The sequence below is a fragment of the Quercus robur genome, chromosome 12 (assembly GCF_932294415.1).
Source record: "Quercus robur chromosome 12, dhQueRobu3.1, whole genome shotgun sequence".
NCBI lineage: Eukaryota > Viridiplantae > Streptophyta > Magnoliopsida > Fagales > Fagaceae > Quercus > Quercus robur.
In genome coordinates this window covers 28,774,703-28,788,914 of record NC_065545.1, presented here as the reverse complement: position 1 = coordinate 28,788,914, position 14,212 = coordinate 28,774,703, and the positions used below count along the sequence as shown (strand labels likewise).

General features: G+C 36.1%; 2 protein-coding genes across 5 annotated transcripts in view; both read right to left on the bottom strand.

Moving 5' to 3' along the window:
- LOC126709222 (12S seed storage globulin 1-like) overlaps positions 1 to 14,212 on the bottom strand; it is a 66,091-nt gene that overhangs the window by 28,323 nt on the left and 23,556 nt on the right. The gene's annotated exons all lie outside the window — the stretch shown is intronic.
- Positions 228 to 8,795, bottom strand: LOC126709221 (cucumisin-like). Of its 3 annotated transcripts, XM_050409349.1 has the most exons (10): positions 8,562 to 8,795; positions 8,383 to 8,471; positions 7,731 to 7,828; positions 7,511 to 7,654; positions 7,313 to 7,412; positions 2,404 to 2,917; positions 1,984 to 2,306; positions 1,777 to 1,888; positions 1,449 to 1,662; positions 228 to 1,210 (listed from the first exon to the last, which is right to left on the bottom strand). In XM_050409349.1, exons 1-10 carry the CDS (start codon positions 8,643 to 8,645, stop codon positions 582 to 584), a joined length of 2,307 nt encoding a protein of 768 aa, XP_050265306.1. In that variant the 5' UTR covers positions 8,646 to 8,795; the 3' UTR covers positions 228 to 581. The 3 variants fall into 3 exon arrangements, with proteins under 3 accessions (XP_050265306.1, XP_050265308.1, XP_050265307.1); XM_050409351.1 differs by lacking the exons at positions 8,383 to 8,471; positions 8,562 to 8,795 and adding an exon at positions 7,973 to 8,129; XM_050409350.1 differs by lacking the exons at positions 8,383 to 8,471; positions 8,562 to 8,795 and adding an exon at positions 7,924 to 8,069.

Genomic DNA, 14,212 nt, shown 5'->3' with positions numbered 1-14,212 from the left:
CAATAAAATTGGCTTGTAATTTGTAATATATGTTGAAAACAACATTTCGCTTTTAATAAAATTGAAATTTTTTTTTTTATTTTTAGTAGATTGTAAAGTTATAACAGAATGATATTTAAACTTTTCATGTTTTCCACTTTGTGTGAGATAGATATAAATATTTAGAGATATATAGATCAACAATGCCAATGATAGGGATAAGAGAAGGGCATAGAGACTAAGAGAGGTGCCTCCAACATTAAGTTTTATCATTTCAATTCTTCTTCAACTTGTAAAAGCAATACAAATTTGAAATGTCATCCCAAATGCACATACAAATCTCAATACTAGTGATGATAAAACACAATTTCTTTCGCAACATATTTCACAATTATTGCGTTGAAAAGTTGTTATTTCATAAGTCCACTTACACAACCACAATCATGTTGGGCGAGCAAGAGTCGCTTTGTCACAGTACATACTTACAGGCTAACGGGTCACAATTTGGCCATGTAACTTTATTATTTATTGTTAATAACTTGTGACCTCAAAAAGTTGGGAAAAAAATTGTATGAAAATTTGGGCGCCTAGACTTATTGTCATTATTTGTGTTTGAGGATCCCATTCTTGTGATGCATGGAAGAAACTCTGAGATTTGCTTTCTTCTGAGACATTAAGGAGGAAGGGTATAGAGTACCAGGGAGAATTGTGTATACCACAAGTGGGCTTCTCACCACATAATGCCCATATTTCCATATGATTGCACCAGATATGATTGGCTGTTGTGCAATCTTTGGACCATAGACCAGCACTGTAAACGATTTTTTCTCTCCAATGGCAGAGAATGACAACACAGACGGTTCCACAGTAACATCAATAGAGGCTGGTATGTATGTACTAAGAGTGTAGGTTGAGTTTGGTGGGCCAACATTGGTGACTGTCCTAGTGAATACAGCCATAATCTGCTGGCCATCTTCCACGGCAACAGAGAATGAAGGATAGTTAAGGTTCCATGCTCTTCCAGGCTTTGAGGTATTGCAAAAGCTGCTGTTGTCTCCGGTGATGAGTCTTAACGTGGTGGTATTGTATCCTTGCATGCACAGGAATTTTATGTAGTCTGCCTCATATGCATCATAGACGAGCCCAGGGTCTACTGCTTGCAATGGGTTGATGTGGCCGGATCCATAAGCAAATTCAAGGTCTTCATGCTTCTTTGGGTCCACAATATAAGCTATTCATGACAGAAGTTAGGTCACTGAGAGAGACTAAACGATGATTTATAATGTTTTCCATGTCAGTGTGGCTAATTTCTTTCGTAGTTTATAATGTTGATTCTTTCTGCCGTTTTCATAGGTTTTGTCATGTCAGTTTATAAACCTTTTATAGTAAAATTAAGGGAATTTAACATTTTCTATGAGGAAATAGTCTTGAAAATAATCATGTTCTAGAAGTCAAGTTTGTTACTTCACCTGTGGTCATAAGGGCAGATTTAATGGCAGCAGGTGACCAGTACGGACGAGCAGCCTTAACATAGGCAGCTGCACCACTAGTGTGAGGGCAAGACATAGATGTCCCAGAAATTATGTTGAATTTGACACTCCTAGTGTCGTCCGGGTCCACGGAAGGTGGGGCCACAAGAGACCAAGCAGCAAGAATATCTACTCCAGGGGCTGTGAGATCAGGCTGCATATATAACATCCAAACATAATTTTAACATGTTAAGCCATGTTCTAAAACTCAAACTAAAATTATAGAAGAAAACAATTTTGCAAACTAAGTACTCATTTTCTATATCACCTTGAGAATGTCTGGGGCGATAGGGTTGGGTCCCCTAGATGAAAATGATACAACATTAGGTGCCATGACATCCTTCCATGTCTCACCAACCAGAATTGTGGCAATCGGAGTTCTATCAAGGGTTCAACGTATTTCATTAGGATATTGAAGAAAGTAAGCAATCCATAATGATTGATTTAAAGATAATCAGTAGAGAAATTTATTTACTCTGTTGATCTGATGTAGTTTAAAATTGTGAGACCATCTTCTACACTAATTATTGTTGCTGGCAAAGGGAAGCTGTAACCAACATCAGTAATGGATGAGTCAGCCATAATGGCTCCCACACCATTGGCTAATAGAATGCCAGTGCCAACGACAACTCCTTCGCAGAAAACAATCTTTCCTTGTACTTTGTATGAATTCAGGTCACCATTATAGCAATATTTTGAAATATCCGGGTCAGCACCTGCAGAGTAGTTTGCAGCATCTCCACCCCAAATCAAGGGAAGTGATGTTCCATTGAGGTTGAAGCTATTAATGGCAATACCCTTCATTAGATCATTCAAAGAATTAGTATGGTATTAGTGAAGATTACTCTATTGAAATGCTATCTTTTGAATAGAATAAGTTCAATCGAAAACTCACAGTATAGACTTGTCCATTGCCAAGCACAACTTGAGCAACAAATTTTCTGTCAATGGTGCTGGCAGCAACAGTTAATATCCAAGGTGCATGATTGGTGAGGCTTTGTGGGTAAGGCCCAGAGTTTCCAGCAGAACATGAGGTCAAGATGCCTTTTTTCATGGCATGGAAAGACCCAATAGCAATTGGTTCTTTGAAGTATGGACTAAACCCAATGAAACCAAGGGACACTGAAATAATGTCAACTCCATCTGCTATGGCATCGTCAAATGCTGCTAGGACGTCTGCTGAGTAACATCCAGATGACCAGCAAATTTTGTACATTGCAATCCTTGCACCAGGAACTCCACCTCTTGCAGTTCCTTCAGCTAGCCCAAAGTAGCTTGCTCCAGCTACCTCCCTTCCTGCAGCTGTTGAAGATGTATGGGTTCCATGACCATCGGAGTCCCTTGGGGATTTGATGTCTGTTATGTCATAGAAGCCTTCGCTGTTGTAGTAACGGGCTCCAATGATCTTGCTGTGATTTTAAAATTTATGTGAGTAGCTATCTGAGATGAATGCCTAAAAGATTAATGTAATTTATTATGTCTTAAGTTTGTGCCTCAAGTTATGTAATAGTAACCTGTGTCCCCTGTCCCAAAAGGATCTTTGACAATCACTTATGATTTGAGTCCCAAAGTATGGAAAAATCTTCAAAATGTAGTGACTCATCTTTATTTGTTTCAATTAGGATTGCAAACTTTTTTTAGTTGGTGGTTATTTTCCATTAATACCAAAAACTCCACTGTTATGATTAGTAGCTTGAATAGTGCACGTGAGAGTGCACAGTCCTTGTCTTGGAAGGATTTGTAAACCAAGTCCTAGCTATATTGGGACTTGTATAGCCGGCTTTGTGATATGCTCTCAAATAATATACCCTAGCCAACCTATATTTTGTATAAATATGTTTGTCATGCGGAAATTGATTGATAAGTGATAAAAGGCAGCTGCATATTATTTGAGCGTTCTAAGCTGTGCTTTGTTTTGAGAGAGAAATTTAGGTTTTCTCTAGTCACGTACTTCTGGTGATTGAGAGCTCTTTTGGGAGTATTTGAGATTTGGGTTTTGTGAGTGTTTTGGTACCACCTTTGTAATCTCTTTCTTTTGTTAGTGAAACTTTCTCCTCAACACCGCCTGTGGACATAGGCCAGAAGCCGAACCACGTAAATCTTTGTGTTCCCGTGTGATTGTTTCTTTTGTCTTTCTATTTTTATTCTACATAAGCCCACTGTTATTTGAATACACACACAACAAATTGATATTCATGTTTCTGCTATTCTCAACAAATTGGTGTTAAAGCTTCCATTTTTACAACAAACTGGTATCAGAGCCTTGGGTTCTTTGTTTTAAGTTGAGATTGTTCATCAGATCTATTTGGTTGTGTTGTTATTGGTTCACTGGGTTTTTTGGTATGGCGACAAAGGCTTTGTCAACAATGAGATTTGAGATTGAAAAATTCAACGAGAAGAATGATTTCAGTTTATGGCGTGTCAAGATGCGTGCTTTGTTAGTGCAGCAAGGATTATGAAAAGCACTAAAGGGCAAGAATGCTTTGCCAGCGACACTATCAAATGAGGAAAAAGAAGATCTCTTGGAATGGGCATATAGTGCAATTTTGTTGTCTCTTGGAGATGAGGTTCTGAGAGAGATTGTAGATGAAGAAACAGCTGTAGGATTGTGGCTTAAGTTGGAGAGTCGGTACATGACCAAGTCTCTTACAAATCGCTTGTACATGAAGCAGTGGCTATACACCATTCGAATGAAAGAAGGTACACCTGTTTCTGACCATCTTGATGAATTTAATAGGATTGTTATTGATTTGAAAAATATTGAATGCAAAGTAGAAGATGAGGATCAGGCTCTAATTTTGTTATGTTCATTGCCTCCTTCTTTTGAGAACTTTGTCAACACCATGTTGTATGGGTTTGGAAGAGATTCTATCTCAATTGATGATGTCAAAGATGCATTGAATTCTAAGCAGTTGAAGAAGAAGGTTTCTGAAAATTGGGGTGATAATCAAGCTGATGGCCTTGTTGCTAGAAGTAGATCCAATGAAAATGGATCTAGTAGTAATAGAGAAAAATCTAGATCAAAGTCTAGATCTGGTAAGTGTCACTATTGTAAAAAGAAAGGACATTGGAAAAAAGAATGCACGCTACTCAAAGAGAAAAAGGAGAATGATAGTACTTCAAATACTAGTAATGTAGCTAGTGTTGCGGAGGTTAATTCTATGAGTGACAACATAGTTCTATCAGTATCTATTGGTTGCTTTGACGATGCTTGGGTTCTTGATTCGGCTTGCTCTTATCATATGACTCCTAGAAGAGATTGGTTTACTACCTATGGGTCAATTAGTGATGAAGTTCTGATGGGAAATAATATAACCTATAAGGTCTTGGGGATAGGAACCATGAGATTAAGATGTATGATGGTGTTGTTAAGACTTTGTCTAATATTCTTCACGTGCCAAATTTGAGGAAAAATCTTCTATCTTTGGGTATATTCGATTCTCAAGGGTACAAATACACCAGTGAAGGTGGAGTTTTGAGAATTAGTAAGGGTGGTTCAGTTTTCATCAAGGGAAAATTGGTGAATGGTCTCTATATACTACAGGGAAGCACAATTGTTGGTGTTGCAACAATATCTTCATCAGTAGATCCAAATTCAAATGATACTCATTTAGGGCATATGAGTGAGGTTGGCACGTCAATACTAAGCAAACAAGGTTTGTTGCATGGTCAGAAAATTAGGAAGTTGGACTTTTGTGAACATTGCGTCTTTGGTAAGCAGTGTAGGGTCAAGTTCAATATAGAACTTTTGGTGTATTTTCTAAAATACAAGAGTGATGTTTTTGTCACCTTGAAGCAATATAAGACGCTTATTGGAAAGCAGACTTGTAAAAGGATTAAATGTCTCTGGAGAGCTAATGGTTTGGATTATTGCTTAGGTGAATTTGATGAGTTCTGCAAGAATGGAGGTATAGTGAGACACTGCACTGTTAGAAGAAAACCACTACAGATTGGGGTTGTAGAACGTATAAACAATACTCTTTTGGAGAGGGCTCACTGTATGCTCTCAAAATTTGGTTTGTCTAAGGACTTTTGGGCTGAAGCAATAAATATGGCCTGCTATTTGGTAAATAGGTCTCCATCAACTGTCATTGGATTTAAGACTCCTTTTGAGGTATGGTTTGGTACTCTTGCTGATTACTCTATTTTGAGAGTATTTGGTTGTCCTATTTTTGCTCATGTGAATGATGGTAAACTTGAGCAAAGGGCAAATAGGTGCATATTCCTAGGCTATGCATTGGGGATAAAAGGTTATAGGTTGTGGTATCTGGATTCAGAATCCCCATGGTTAATTATCAGTGAAGATATGAAATTTGATAAGTCTACTATTGTTGACCAGTCAAAAGAGAGTATTGAGATAGTTAAAGACCGCGGTGTTGGTGAGTAGGTGGAGCTTAAGATTGAAGCTTTATGGATTGTTGCTTTGGGTGAAGAGATTGTGTCTCTTCAATATTTGAAAGGTACTGCAAATGTTGACTTGGTATATTATAGGGATTCTACAGAGAGTAGTAGCATTGTTGGATTTGTGGATTCTAGTTTTATTGGTGATTTAGACAAGAAGAGATTTCTGATAGGTTATGTCTTCACATTTGGTTGTGCTATTAGTTGGGAGGCGACACTACAGTCAACGATTGTTTTGTCTACTACAGAGACAGGGTATATGGCAACAACGAAGGCAATGAAAGTAGCTATTTGGTTGAAGGGTGTGGTTGGTGATCTGGGTTTACAGCAGGATGATACTGTTGTATTTTGTGATAGTCAGAGCACCATACATTTGACTAAAAATTAGATGTATAATGAGATAACCAAACACATTGATCTCAGATATCACTTCATTAGTGAGATTGTATCTCAAGGCACCGTCGCAATCAGAAAGGTTGCTACATTGGATAATCTAGCAGATATGATGACCAAGCTAGTTCTTTTGGACAAGTTCAAGTATTGCTTGGACTTGATTTCTGTTTGCAGTTTTTGTTAGCCCTTAGGGGCTTTGGTTTGGCAGTGGAGAAGTTTCGTTTGTGGGGCTTGACCAAATTCAAGCCAAGGTGGAGATTTGTTATGATTAGTGGCTTGAATAGTGCACGTGAGAGTGCACAGTCCTTGTCTTGGAAGGATTTGTAAACCAAGTCCTAGTTATATTAGGACTTGTATAGTCGGCTTTGTGATATGCTCTCAAATAATATACCCTAGCCGACTTATACTTTGTATAAATATGTTTGTCATGCGGCAGTTGATTGATAAGTGATAAAAGGCAGCCGCATATTATTTTAGAGTTCTAAGCCGTGCTTTGTTTTGAGAGAGAAATTTAGGTTTTCTCTAGTCACATGCTTCTGGTGATTAAGAGCTCTTTTGGGTATATTTGGGGTTTGGGTTTTGTGAGAGTGTTTTGATACCACCTTTGTAATCTCTTTCTTTTGTTAGTGAAACTCTCTCCTCGACACTACCCATGGACATAGGCCAAAAGCCGAATCACGTAAATCTCTGTGTTTCTGTGTGATTGTTTCTTTTGTCTTTCTATTTTTATTCTACATAAGCCCACTGTTATTTGGATACACACACAACAAATTGATATTCATGTTTCTGCTATTCTCAACAAATTGGTATTAAAGCTTTCGTTTTTACAACATCCACAATGGTATCTCTGCTTAATAATCAATGCCTTCAGAGTCACTAACATGGCCAGTTCATTTTTTCTTTGAAATTTTCTCAATTTCATTAATTCTTATTCATCTAATGAGTAATAACTAATGGTGTTTATACCCATAGCAATCCTCACAGAAGTACAAGGCAGAAAGAGAGCTCACTTGTTACAGGTGAAGTTGGCACCTTGGCATTTACCCTTCCATTTACTAGGTGGAGAGCTGAGTCCTTCATCATTGAAGCTATCGGATTCTGGCCAGATTCCTGCAACTCAACAGATGCAAAAAAACTGCAAATTTTAGCATTCGCTTTGTATTTTTGCGAAGCAAGATGATGACAATTGTGTGCTTAATATAAATAACCTGTGTCAAGAAGCCCAATAATGACATCTCCTTCATGAGGGCTTCCAACTTTGCCTTTGGAGGGGAAACCCATGAAGTCCCATGACCTCGTAGTGTGAAGCTCTAGTATTTGGTTTGGAAGCACTGAAATTACACCTTCCATTTCTGCAACACATTTCAACTGCTTTTAGCACACAAACGGTAGTAAAATTTCGTTCCTTGCCACTAGTTTGACACTCACCTGAGAATTTTGCAGCTTCTTCATCAGTTAATTTCGCTGCAAATCCATTAAAACTCTTCCCATAACTGTAGATTAGTGACTCTTTGGCGGTTGAAGTACTGCAATTGGAAAAAAAAAAAGGTATATGCTTGAGATAATTCTAAAGTTAAAACAGTTATGGGAAGGGATTTATATTAGGAATGAAGCATGTTACATTATGAACAAGTTAAGCCTTTCTGGTTTCCAGTTATAAAAGTGATGACCTTGAAGGGTAATTCTGTTTTGGAGTGTAGACTAGAAGTCTCTTGATTATTATATAATATAAAAATGTCACATTACTCCACTTCGCAGCTCAATCTAAAATTTTCTCCCAACAATTGTTTAGATTGTCTGTCACTGTTTTCATGTGTCTATCTCTATCATGTCTATCATGTCCAAGATTACTATTTGGTTCCTGTTGACACATCTTAAAACAACTACTCGTTCGCTCTACATAACGTTAGCTTCGAGGCTCTAGCATGGTTATTAGTAATTACAGTAACTGTACATAGCTTTTAATTGCCGTAGTTTTGAAATATTATAACTCCTAACACTAATTATAGGGTGTTAACTTAACTAGAAGACTTGTGATAAATTATGACATTATCTAGTGACAGGCTAAAAGTTATAACACCTTCCAAGTACCCTCTCTAGCATGGAATGATGCGTTGATTCGACAGAAAAATCTCCTTGAGGCTTCTCTCCCATGTATACAATGCGAACCTGTACGTAACACAAACTCAATAAAGAAACCATGTCGAATTACTTTTGGAAATTAAATAGACTAAATTTAAACTATGAAAACCAATGTACCTTCCTTTCCTGGCCATGGCAACTCATCAGAAGAGCTGCAAGTAATAATGTGTGCAAAAGAATATGTAGCACTGCCTTGGCCATTGGTATTGAACTTTGTTCAACTGTAAGAGTCTTAAGTCGATGCCTTACGAGATAAAACTCTGGTATTTATACAAGAAATGAAAACTTGAAATATCCGCTTGCTGTTTCTACCATCATTTGTCACGCTTCACTAGTTTCTGTTTTGTTATAGTCCCCAAATTATTGTCACCAAAATATGTTAAAAAAACATTATATATATGAAGAGATTGCTATTGCCAATTTCAATTGACCAAATTAATAAGCTGATTATATTATTGTTTTGGTCGTCTTTGCACTTCAATTTTTTTTTTGCCTCTAGCTCAAAAAATATGTACAATTATTTAGGCATGCCGTCATGATAATTGTCCGAGTCTCCCTAGTTAGAGTTTTACCATTTCTTTTTGTAATAACAATTTATTATCATCTTTGTCTTATTTTTTACACGTATGTGTCCTGGAGTCAATGGCTGGCCCTCGCCTGCATATGGGAAATTCGGTACACTTCTCTTTGATGATTCTGTCTTGAGTATTGGAAATGTTTAGCTTTGTTTAACAGGAAAATATATAGTACAGTAAACTACTCATTCATTTTTATTTTATATTTTAAATTGAATCAAAGACTTATATTTAATCGAGCAGAATACTATACGGCCACTCTATGTTGGTCTATGTTTTCCTCACCCATGTGCTATGATTCTATTGCAAACTTAAAGAGTTGTAGAAAACATGAGTATATTGTATGTCAAAGCACAAGTATTGCAGAGTTAACAAATTCAGCCACTCCATGCATCAAGAGGAGTGGAGTAAAAGAGATTTTGGGGGAGATTACCAACCGGCTACAGGAAGCAGAACAGATTACACAAACTCGACATGGAGCCTAGGACTTAAAAAAAAAATGGTTTTTAATGGTTAGATAGATATCATGTATGTATGACTTACATATATTTATATTAAAATTTCATTGACTATAGTTACACACAAATTTTTGTGAAAGAAGATGGATTAATTATTACATATAAAGGATGTGAGGCCTAATAGTTTATATAAATATAAATATATATATATATATATATATATATATATATATATATATATATTACCTGCTCAAAGGTAACAGTAATTATCCAAAATTATTTGACTTAAATTGTTTTTATTTTTTTATTTTTTTGATAACGACTTAAATTGTTTTAAACGTAAGAGTAGGTAGGTTTTTATTTTTTATTTTTAAGTTAAAAATTGTTCTACAAACCAATAATATCTTTAACATTAGTGGACCACTTCATGTAGCAAATGTGAAGAATATCCATAATTGAAATGTATTCCTTTCTGTTAGGTTCTAAAGACTTAGGATATTGTGTATTTAGAACTCTAATGTGTTTTATTGGCAAACCATGGTCAAAACAAGATGTTTAGTCATGTTTAGATTTGCTCAAAGTTGGTTCATTTATGTAAAGTTGGAACAAGTTGATGCAGAAATTAATATTGCTTCTCGGCCTAGTTCGATCAATTGAAGCTTAGGCTCGATCAATCGAAAATCGGGTCAGATGCGTTTTTCTGCAAAATTCCAACTCAGCCCTAGTTTATTTAAAACGTTTAGGGTTTTGTGTTTTTGCCCTAGGTATATAAGGCAAACCCTAGCCACATTTTAATGTTACTCATATTGCTGTTTGTGTAAATCTCTTGTGAGATCTATGAAGAGTTTTCCTTTACACAAGCTTAGGATTATCAAGAAGGAGATTTCTTCAAGAGCTTGATGATCATTCAGTTGCTGCCATAAGAACTTAAAGAAACACAAGCGGGTGTGCTTATACTTGCTGGAGAATCCAAGAAAGAAGGAGTCCGTGGTTTCGAAACTTGCACATGGTCGTGTCAGTAAGTTTCTACTGGTGGGTAGTAATAGGATGTTAGTGGTCTAAGTCCTGTTGAACAACTTCGATTCTTTCATAGTGGATTCATGTTTACCTTGAGGATAGTTAGGTTAAATCCTCCCCAGGTTTTTACTAGTTTGGTTTCTTGGGTGATCATATCATTGTGTTATTTATCTTTCCGCTGCTTTGCATGATATGATTGTTTGATTGTGATAACCTAGATTTGGAATTTGGATTAAGTAACAACTTGGCTAATTACCTAGGTTAATCCAATTGTGTTTTTAAGGGGTCTAAAAACTATCAAGTGATATCAGAGCGGGTTGCTCTCTTGTTGTTGATCTTTTGATCACTGAGCTGATCCTTGACCCCTGTTATCATGGAACACGGACATTCTCTTGTTATTCCTCCTCACTTTGATGGGAATAACTATGCTTATTGGAATGTAAGGATGAAAGCATTCCTGAAATCAATTGATGAGAGAGTCTAGAACTCCATCGAATACGAATGGGAGAAGCCCATTACTCCTGTTAGTGAGTGGCAAACTTCTCAAAAAGAAGCAGCCGCGTTCAATAGCAAAGCTATGAATGCTATCTTTAACGCTGTTTATATGGAGGAATTTAAGAGAATCCCTAATGTTGAGGTTACTCATACTGCTTGGAATATCCTCCAGATTGTGCATGAAGGCACAAAGGCTGTCAAAATCAACAAATTGCAGCAGTTAACTTCTAAATTTGAAAGCATTAGAATGTCTGATAATGAATCTTTTAATGAATTCTATGCTAAACTTAATGATATTGTTAATTCTGCATATAACTTGGGTAAAATCTATGATCAACCTAAAATTTTTAGGAAGATTCTTAGATCTTTGACTAAAGATTTTAGACCCAAGGTGATTGCCATCACTGAGAGCAAAGATGTGGACTCTATCCCTGTTGATGAACTTATAGGATCTCTTCAATCCTATGAATTGGACCTACCTAAGACTAGCAAATCCAAATCAATGGCTCTTAAGTCAGTTGATGATGTTGTTGTTGGTGGATTTGATGATGAGCTCTCTGCTATAGAGATTGCTTACCTTGCCAAGAATTTTAGGAATTTCCTTAGAAATAACAACAAAAGGACAAGAGATAAGAACACTGCTGAACCTAGAAACTTTAGGAAGAATGATCCCACTAAGGTTAACAACATTGATAAACCTAGAGAAAAAGTAGGTCAATCTTCAAATAATTCTATGGGTCCTCAGTGTTTTGGATGTCAAGGATATGGTCACATGAAATCTGAATGTCCTACCTACTTGAAGTCTAAGGGTAAGGCTATGGCTGTAACCCTTAGTGATGGTGAAGTTTCTGATGATGAGTCTAGTTGTGACGATGATGGAAACTTCATTGCTTTCACTGCTACTGCTGTAGTCAATGAAAGCGTATATGTTAAAGAGAACCCTTCTGATGGGGAACTCTCTGAGAACGCAGAGTTTCAAGAAGCCCACAATAAACTTTGCAAAGTTGCTGCAAAGGATGCTATGAATGTTGAATTAGGCTTGAAGAAAATTGCATCTCTTGAGCTTGATAAGAAAAATTTGCTTGTTAAAATGTTTGATGCTACTGAACTTTTGAATAATGTGAAGACTGAGAACATGCTTTTACTTGATAAAGTTAAGAATTTGGAACATGAGTTTTTTGTTGCTAGAGAACAATCTAATAGGTCTGCTAGTTCCAAACTTGATCATATGCTGAGTGTTCAAAAGTCTCCTTCTGACAAAACTGGGTTAGGTTTTGTAGAAAGCATCAGTGTGTCTGCACCCAATTTCACTATCTTTGTTCTTTCATCTTCTTCTGAACCCCCTGTGAGTGAGGTTGTCAAGCCCTTAGAAGTTACACATCTTAGAAAGATTAGGGTTGACCTGAAAGAGTCTAAACCTAAGCAGCCTACCCTTTCGAAGGACAAGTCATGATAGGCCTGCATGGGTTTGTCATTTTTGTGGAAAGTCTGACACATTTGTCCAAACTGTTACAAGCTGCAAGCTGCTAAGAGAGTAAACAAACCAAAAGTACCTGTGTCTCAAGCACAAGATCCTATGGTACTTATTAGTGAATTGGTAAAGGCTCTAAACCTTTATTCCAATCCTGGAGTTGGTAATCATTCCCATGTGAATAAGAACTCCAATACTCGTGATGCATCTAAAAAGTTTTGACTGCAAAAGGCTCAATCTAATTGAGTTTTTCTGACATGGTCCTTGTGCTTCATTGCTATTCTTTGTGACCATTATTCTTTGGTTTTTGTTTTCTCCGTTTCTAGGATTTGCATTGCATAACATTCATGCATTTCATTTTAGGTTGTTTTTGTTTATCTTTTTCAAATAATAATAATAATAAAAAAAAAGGAAAGAAAAAGGAAGCAAATTATGTTTTGTACTATTTTCTGGGTTTTTGAAAATAAGGTTGGTCAATTTATTTTCACATAACATGTCTTTTGTATCTTGTTTAGCTTTGATGAGCTTACTTATTGCACTTTACTAGTTAAAGCTTTGTAGTGCATGTTGTGTGGGAAAGATGTTTATGGTTTTGATCACTTTGTCTTGATCTTGAAGTCACATGTCTTTGATTGTCGGACTTGAACTTTTAGAGAAAGGCATAAATAACCATCTCACCACTGTTCACTAGCCAATCATGAACACTTTAGTACATATCGTAAGATTTTGTACTCAAGAAAGTGTATCACATGCACAAAAAGATCATAAGGTGTAGCCTCGGTTTAAATGTTAAAATTGGTGTGTACATTATTGGACTTAATGTTAAATCAATCAAATAAAATTGGTGCGTACATTATCCCGGCTATTTTAATAAGTTTCTGAATAATTAAAATTTGTGTGTACAATATGAGGCAAAATCAAGAAACTTACATGATCGCAAGCTTATGATCTAGAAGATGTAGGAGTTATATGATGTAACTCTTTTGGTAATAGTCTCTTTCAAATTCTATGTGATGAATTTTGTAGACTTTGTGTTTAATTGCTATACACATATCACCTCACATGTATCTCAAGTTTTTGCTAGTTGCACACACTACACAAGTTACTCTTTGCTAAATATTGTACATGTTACTGTGTGTGTCTTTAGTCTGACTAACCAAGTTTACAAATACTTAGTTTTTATGCAAAACAAATTTGATGCTTGAAAATTTATGGAGAATGTATAAAATTTTAACTTTGGAGAAACTGGGCTTAAAACTGTTGTTTTTGAAAAACATATCATCACATGCTCATGCATTTTGTTAATCTATTTCAATACTTTGAGATGTTTCTAAATTTTTTTTTCAAAACTCTTTTTGTTAGTGAGCCTCTGCCTGTTTTAATTGATCCATTCTGTTTTTCGATCAATCAAAATTGCGTTTGAAATTATTAAGGAGTCTTTGTTTGTTTCGATCAATCGAAACTGTTGTTTCGATCAATCGAATTTTGGGAATAAAGATTTTTTTTTAATTCAAATTTGACTTGTTCAAACCCTTTTTCAAAAACTGTTCAAAACTTTTTCTCTCTCTCCGACTCGGCAAGGCTCCACAACAAATTTTTTGTCGTTTTCCCCCTAATTTCTTGCAAGGTTTCTCTCTCCATAAGCCGGTATGTCCATATTACCCTTTCTTTTGCATTGTTTTTCATGTTTTCATGCATTATTTCATGATTTATGGGTAAATTTTCGGACTATGCATAAATTGGGGTTTTTGA